This window comes from Ptychodera flava, chromosome 8 (assembly GCF_041260155.1).
Source record: "Ptychodera flava strain L36383 chromosome 8, AS_Pfla_20210202, whole genome shotgun sequence".
NCBI classification, from domain to species: domain Eukaryota; kingdom Metazoa; phylum Hemichordata; class Enteropneusta; family Ptychoderidae; genus Ptychodera; species Ptychodera flava.
Window position 1 is genome coordinate 17,818,148 of NC_091935.1, and position 8,342 is coordinate 17,826,489.

At 36.8% G+C, this 8,342-nt stretch overlaps 1 protein-coding gene across 1 annotated transcript; it reads right to left on the bottom strand.

Annotated features, from left to right (window-relative positions):
• Positions 1–355: 355 nt before the first annotated feature.
• Positions 356–7,861, bottom strand: LOC139138692 (uncharacterized). The gene is made up of 5 exons (XM_070707188.1): positions 7,728–7,861; positions 4,120–4,162; positions 2,758–3,384; positions 1,760–1,820; positions 356–1,364 (listed from the first exon to the last, which is right to left on the bottom strand). The coding sequence occupies exons 1-4, from the start codon at positions 7,776–7,778 to the stop codon at positions 1,798–1,800; spliced, it is 744 nt and encodes a 247-aa protein (XP_070563289.1). The 5' UTR covers positions 7,779–7,861; the 3' UTR covers positions 356–1,364; positions 1,760–1,797.
• Between the last annotated feature and the right edge of the window lie 481 nt (positions 7,862–8,342).

Sequence of the window (8,342 nt, forward strand, 5' to 3'; positions counted from 1 at the left end):
ACTTCAGTTTCAAGTTTAGGAGTTCTGTCTTCACACGTTTTGTAAGACAGAAAATTGAAAACTTCCCGCTTAACACTTTCATTGAAAATCTTAATGCCAAACTTGGCGAATTTTGAACTTCAAAGAGGCAAAAGGATACTAAACATTTTGCAATACGAACCACAAACACAAACTGCACCTTCTTCTCTACATGATGACAACAACGATGGCGACAGGGATGCTGGTGATAATCATGATGATGATCATCATCATCATAATAATAATGAGAATGATGTGATGGTGAAGGTTGGGAGGAGTAATTGCAGAAATAGGAAGGTAGGTAAAATGGCTATTAAAAACAACACTTGCACGCTGCTGATGCTTATTATGGAAGTTTTTATTTACTATTTTATACCATTCAAATAGCTACATGAATTTGTCAAGTTTAAGTTTATTCCTCACAATGGAACACCGGTTTCTAAATCTTACGTTCGGTTTCTTATTTGTTATTTTATCATGCGCTCAAACATGTCTGTCACCCAGTGGAAGCTCAGAGTAAATGGTTACCACCGCGCGGTCACAAACTCAAGAAAAAGCTGTATGTTGTTAATCGGCACGATATAATCTGAAGAATGGGGTTTTCCGAAAACATGGTCCGCGATGGGATAATAATACCCATCGGCAACAAAAACTCGCAAAAAAATAATTAGCGGTTTGCCAGTTTTAGAACTTTTTAAGACCCTGTTGGTTGAAAGCTTGCAAAGGCGACACTAATACGGCACTGTACGATATTATTGAAAGGAGTCTCTACTCAGCATTGACTTTGCTGAAATTGTATCGCAAAATTCTTTCTCCCTTCCTAAATTTTGTAAATTTGGTCCTAGGGTGTTCCTTGGTCAAATTTATCGAACACGTCTCGAGGGGATAGCTTTTGCGGTTGATATGACCCGAATAAAAGTATCTTTTTTACGAAAATTGCACGAAAGCCCAGCCTTCCGAGAGTGCCATTGCCGGCTGCTATAACCAATGAACAATTATTGTTTGCGCAAGGGGATTGATTACATGAGGGGGCGATGCTATATTGTCAGGGGCCAACAAAAATCCATACCACCATTCATTAATATACATGCATAACCTCTGTGGGCCCAGGGTACAAATCTTTGAACTAACAATATAGTTTTAAAAATAACAATCCATTCACCCGAATACGACCCAATATACTTCTACAATAACGTGTAGACATAATGTCAATGTGCACCTATATCGTTGGAGGCCTTGGATTCAATATGAACGTATGCAAGCGTATAGGTCCGATGTACATCCAAAATATAGTGAGGTCCGATACAACTCAAACGCAGGCAGGTCGAAGTCCGTTATATGTCAATCTGGGGGAGGAAAAAGAAAACAATGTGTACTTGTAAACCATGTTTAGTAGTCCAAGAGGGTTACATGTACGGTGATAGTGATTCAGCGGAACAAGGTGGACGTTATATTCATTCTTGATCCTTATATTTGTCACATAAAGTTTTAGTGAAGTATCCCTTTATACAAAGTTAGAGGCACAATATTGTCGGATTAAATTTCGTTTTGTAAAAGAACGTACGTACAATGTAACATTAAATTTTCTTTCTGTGATATACTGTAGTTATTCAATTTTCACTCAAACATGGGTGACGATTCCTTAAGATTATGGGAAAGTGAAATGTGCAAAATGAGCAGCTGATTTTCCTGAGGCAGTCATTTATTCTATAGGACTGATCAAGCGCAGAATGAAACTCACCTTTGCATTGTTCATGTTCAATTCCTTTTTACCATGAATCAATGCTCGTGTAACTCAATAACTGTGAATAACAAAGAATAAAACATGCAGAAGACTATGTGAATTTGACCTCCAAACCAATAAAATCTGCGGGCTTAAAGATGTAATCAACAACCACCTTTTATATGTAAAACGCATTTACTGTTTAAACATAATAAGGTTGAAGTGTCTTTTTTTTCTGAGGGTTTCTTCAGATTTTACAATGTAGAAGTTGAAGAAATAGCATAACTTCCAGAAGTAGAATATGCCTTCGGGAAGGTTAACCGTAGACAACTCCCTCATTAGCGTTTTCAATTTCGAGAAAATTATTCAAATCTATTCAGATCGTCGATATTGTGCAATTCTGAATGGAATAAACTAACAATCTCTATTGAATTACAGATACAAAGTTTCTCACAAGGCGCTGTTGTGTTTTGACAGTTGCGTTCGTCTATTTTGTGTACTGTTGTATATCAAAGGTCGTTTAAAATCAAACAACACCCCTACTAAATTTCCGGTATCTTATTTAAAGTGCCTTAATTAATGATACACTTAAAATAATCGTTCAATGTTTCCAGTGTAAATTTAACACATGCTGTGGTCATGTGAGAAAGGGAATCTCACAAACCAAGGACTTTGGATCGGATTACTCACACTCATTTGGGATATTTTGTCTCTCACAAAAAATATCCCTAACTCGTGTGATAAATCTGATGCCAGGTCCTCGGGTTGTGAGATTCTATAAATCTTTGGAGTGGTGTATTTTCACATGGATTTTATACCCTTATATAAAGTGAACGCCTTTATTCTTCCGAAGAAAAAATTGCGTGTATAAAGAGAAACACAATGCTTTATTTGTGATTATGTTTTACTTTACCTATAGGCAAATTTCAATTCACAAGATTAGGTCAACGACATTCTCGATTTCATAATTCGTATCAGTGTGGAGACAAAAAGAGAAATTAAATACCGGTACCAACCTGGATCTTCCCCTTCGCCAAGTGATATTAGACAATGATCGTTCAAACTCATGTATGGTACCCATGACATAGTACCATGGTCAAGTTGGTAGATTTCGCATCCATCCTCAGAAAGACCAATTGAAATATCGTCGTCATCCAAATGAACGACGTCTCTGACTGGAGGCCCTTCAATTTTGAGAGTTTCCCATCTTCCGGTGAAAATATCAGTCTTCACTTTAATCTTGTTGTTCCGGTTGACGCCATATATCCGACCGTCATTGACGATCTCTATGTTTTGGTAGCAACAACCTTTCGGTAGTTTTCTCCACGTTCCTCCCCTGAGCGTCGACCTAACAATGAGCCTATCATCAGTGTTGACCCCGATCAATTGTCCTCTTGTGCCCGTTCTGATAGATTGCACACAACAGGTGTTTTCTACAGGGCCAACCCATGACCATTCACCACCCCTGGACTTCCACTCGTAGAGCTGGTTGTCCGTACCGACCCCGACAACGATTCCACCAGGTTGTACCGCCACGTTAAGAACACAACAACTGTTTTCAATCGGATCAGTCCAATCACCATCTTCATCTCGCACAACCATTTCATTGTTCTCGGTAACTCCAAGTAATGTTACATGGTGGTCTGTCAATAATTATAACCTAATTATAGCAAGTTATCTGTCCGTCTATCTGTCTACTTGTCTGTCTTTCTGTCTGTGTCTATCTGTCTGAATGTATGTATGTATGTATGTATGTATGTATGTATGTATGTATGTATGTATGTATGTATGTATGTATGTATGTATGTATGTATGTATGTATGTATGTATGTATCTATCTATGTATCTATGTATCTATCTATCTATCTATGTATCTATGTATATATTATGTATGTATGTACGTATCTATCTATCTATCTATCTATCTATCTATCTATCTATCTATCTATCTATTCGTCTATATATGTTTGTATGTAATGCACATAACATTTACTGCGTGAAATCGAAATTTGATGCTTATTATAAAGTGCCAGTGTCGGCTGAATAAAAGATCAACAAGCTATTGTTGTTTCATAGCATTGTAGTGATGCAAGCCGTCCTGCAGAATCTTCTCTTCTATTTCGAAACCATTTCTAACACCATTGAATCAATTTGTAAAAGTAGAATCTTTTAACTGTTCAAATTTACCAAAAGTGTTAGTTGCCCTCTATCTTAAAGGTACAATATTACAAATCACCCATAAAACATGTGAATTGCAAAAAAAATGATTACAATAAATTTGCTGTTGAAACCAACATTACTACAATATCATATTCTCCAAAATTAGTTCCAATTGTATTTACTTGAAAATCTGATTTTAATCCGTCTATGACACTTACCATCTTCATCTCTTGTCTGTAGTTGAAGACTTGACGTTTTCGCCTGTGGAACAAAAGCAAATGGGTCCATGTGTAAAACCATATACTTCAACTTGAAATCGAAATTAGCAATGATTACTAGAAAATACTCTCTATCAGATATCTCTCAATTCTGTTCTTTTGTGATTGAGCAATCTTTTTAGCAATCGTTCGCGTTCTTTTTCATCTCAGTCTTAAAATGATTATGTAAAGATGCAGCATTGCACTTCATTATGTAAACTGTAAAGCCTGAATATTAATTATGTGCGATTACTCAAAATTAGACAGTCTGCTTTTTGAGGCACACAAAAAATTTTCAGACGTTTGGCAGATTGTTTATTTGTAATGAAGATGCCATCGTCTTCTTTCTCATGCTAATGGTAGTTATGTTGTGCAATTCATATTTTCATGAACTTTCACTAATTTAAGGTTCATTCATTTTACAAAATTAACAAGCACTGTAAACTTTACACCAAATTTTAGAAATAGATTAATGTTGACAACAGAACACTCTTTCGAATAATTTGGCTCTTGGCTGAGAACGTTTTGAGTTATCGATGAGTAATCGATGACAACGTTTGACTTCGCAAGCTGGTAGATAAATACAATATCTCTCATCGAAAAATGATTGCTGATGGCATCGGTGACATTGGCCTTAGTTAGTGACCACTACCTATCTGACCTATAGATTGATATATGGCGGGTGCTACATGTGGGGCAGGATGCGCTTACTATTTTCGAAACACATGACATCACATGTTGGTCTTCTGGCCAGAGGTCCATATATCCTTCTTTCATGAATATGACTTTGTTTGTGTACCGTCTATTTACTGTCTGTTCTGTGCTGTTTTGACCTAATGTCATTGGATTATGGATTGGTATGATTGCGATTATTTCACAGAGACAAACACAAAGACACACGGACAAATACACAGACACACACCAACTTACAACACACGTGTGTTCCGATAAGCAGAAGCGTATAATCACAAATTATGTAACGTTTTCACGGTTACATATTGAATATGTTATTATTCTCATAGAGCTAACACTCTTTCAATTTCGAGGCACGTGCTTCCTCTCAAGCTCGTTACCAGACATCTTAATGTGCCAATAATCGATTATGATATCATCAAAATTACCTAAATGCTCAGGTACTCAGTGAATGAGCTATCAAAATTGCCGTTTCTATAGGAAATTTCACCGCTAAAGGACACGTAGACGCCATTCGATCAATTGTTCTTGCATTCTTACTTCCCTTTGATTAATTTTTACATGGAAACGTTTGTGAATTCCACGCACTCTAAGAATCAAGTCAGGAAAGGCTTTGAAACATTGAGTTAATCAATAACAATCATAACCATCCGTTATCAACAAATCGTGAATTAAAAGCCATAAGCCATAGTTATTGTGTATGACAAACATAGCACGACACGACACAGCAAAGCGCAGACTATAAACAAAGTATCTGCGCACATAAATAGTCAAAGTCGTGAAAGAAAGATATGTGGTAAAACAACAAGGACATGATGTGTCACACTTTCGCCTCAAGGTAGTTTGCCCCTCGAAATCGAAAGACTTAAACTATTGCTCAAACTTTCCTCAGTGAAACGTTCGACCATTCTCTAAACAAAAAGAGAATAATAACAACAGAGTCACCGTACAGAATTTAGTTCTAGAGAGACAAAATTTACCCATGATTCCCCGATTTTTGAAACTTAAAATGGCCGACATGCCAGTGTTAACTCTATAGGGCAAATAAAAGTTCCGATTCTCAAAACACTAAGATGGTGAGAATTGTTTCTTACACAATAGCTTTATAATAATCCACCACCAGTGGTATATCGAAAGAGAATTGATAAAATTTGAAAGCCCGAATATCTGTCCCCGAGGCACGTTCTATGCCTTAAACCCCGGTTTGAAAGGCCCGGGATCGCGATTAACTGAGGTGTTGAGGAGATTATGAGGCGTTTCTGTCTTTTGTCTTCTTTTGAAATTGGAGTCATAATATTAATAAATATATTTTGCTAGATTTTTGGATAAAGTCAGCAGGGGGATTTAAGTCTTTCTAACATCACGTCTTACGAGTCAGGTTTTAACAAATAAGCAAACATGATTTGTAATGATGAATATTTGTTATCTGCATTGATCACTACACCCCTGCTTTGTGGCAAACTTTGAACATGAAAAGTCAGTCGTTGTCATTCAGTTATTTGCTAAAGCGCATACATAGGTTTGTGACACTAAATGCAGTGGTGTTTCACCACTTTGTCATCCGGGATAATAACATCATTAAACCCACTGGAAATGAAATTAAAAATGTTTCAAAAATCACAAAACTATTTACAATATCACCATATCAAGACTCGTCATCTTCTTAAAATATGTTGCATAAAGTAATAGCACGATGTACTGTATGACAAATCACAGAGTTTAATTAAAGGGCTTACATGAAGTTAACAATTCTCGGGGGAGATTCAATTTGGAAACAATCCTCGCTTCCAACTTCAGGATAATGCTGTTGAAATTGTCCTTGTATCCCTTGTAATATCTTCTTTTTACTTTTACGAAGGCGAAGTTCTGAAGGCAAATCCACATATCTTTATAACGAATACTGCTCACACGTCATAACACTTTCCTGAAGCAATAGTCGGGAGTCGAAAGTCAAGATTAAGTCCTTAACTTGAAATTTGGCGTGTCACAGAGGTTAAGCCATGGCGTGATAACAAAAGTTGTGTTCACCTAAAAGCTAACATCACAATAGACTGAAGGAACATGTTGTATCGTTTGAGTAGTTTTGAGTGAGTGAGTGAGAGCTTGGTGACGTCGAAAGAAGCACTACTAATCTCCGAAAAATTCTTAATGTATGAGGGATTTTCAGTTTCTATGAAATGTGCATCTGATAAGTATTTAACCTTGCATCCGCATTATAACCCTAAACATATGTACTGGATTACAAAGTCAAAAGATATGCTATTAGTTCCTTATCCTCATCTCTGAACATTACCGAGCGGTTTTGACTGTGGCGTCTTTGCAAGGTAACTGGATACCGTACGTTGTCAGTTCGAACCAGATGTAAAATTTACTGTATTTCACAATCGTGTTTATGGAACTTCCTTATAAAATAAAGACGGAGAGAGTACCTTATACTTTTAATGGCATCTTGTACCCTTGAAACTGATCCGCTATATGGTTGTAAATCCATTGTCCAAAAAACATCCCGTTTTAGTCAGAATTATTTCAATTATAACACGTTACATTAAGAGAAATGATTTCCGAAAGGCGAGGAAATGTCTTTAATTCAAAACATACAAACTATGCACAAAAAAGCCATTTCAAAACGGCTGACGCTTACAATCTTAAATGTGACAGGCAAAAATTAGTTGCCGTATTCTCAAATGTACTATCCATCCTTTGGATAAAACCAACATTTCTGACAGGATGACGTATGTCGTGAGTTCGAACCCGATTGAAAACTTACCATATATTCTAGTGAGGTGAAAATTATGAAAATACGAACCGATATTTGAATAAATATATAAACAAAAACAGGCAAAAAGCAAACAAGTAAGGTAATATGAACATTTTACCTTTTGGAAGAAACAGATCACTCCAAATATCAGCAATGTGGAGACTTTCATCTTCGGTGTCACGGCCGAACAACGCTGTACATATGATAACAAACCGGTTCAGTCGTCGCTAATGAATAGAAAACTGACGCTCATTTCATTTAATAGGCATTAAGGAATCGATAGTTACGCCCCATTAGCATGTGTTATATGTAAGCCAACAGGTTTATCACACACCATTGGTTCATTACACGATCTGCGAGCCGTTATGGACGTCTTTTAATTCTTATTACCAACTGTTTAATGAACGGGGATAGTATGTTAAACTTAAAAATAATTTCTTTTTTTCAAATTACAAACTGTATTCAATTTAACTAAAGGAAAGGGCTCCATATGGCTATTGTCGATGAATTTCAGATACTTTGACCCAGCGATTAAAAGAAGAGGGGTCTCTATCGGTTTTCTCTTCCATGTGAACAAAGTGCTTAACTCGATCCGACTTCGAAAGCTAAGCTAAGGACGAGCAGCATGAACGGAGTCACAGTCAACAAGACGCGAGTTCCAGGCATAGAGAGCAGTGACATATAACTTGACAGGCCTTTTAGTCTAAGCGTACCAATATCGGCAAGGGCACGG

What these genes read in the sequence shown, in the direction of transcription:
- LOC139138692 (XM_070707188.1), bottom strand. Translation starts at nt 7,778, where the DNA reads ATGAAAGTCTCCACATTGCTGATATTTGGAGTGATCTGTTTCTTCCAA. An exon ending in TGATCTGTTTCTTCCAAAAG is followed by an intron (nt 4,163 to 7,727) that starts GTAAAATGTTCA and finishes TTTGTTCCACAG; the next exon opens with GCGAAAACGTCAAGTCTTCA. An exon ending in ACAGACAAGAGATGAAGATG is followed by an intron (nt 3,385 to 4,119) that starts GTAAGTGTCATA and finishes AATTATTGACAG; the next exon opens with ACCACCATGTAACATTACTT.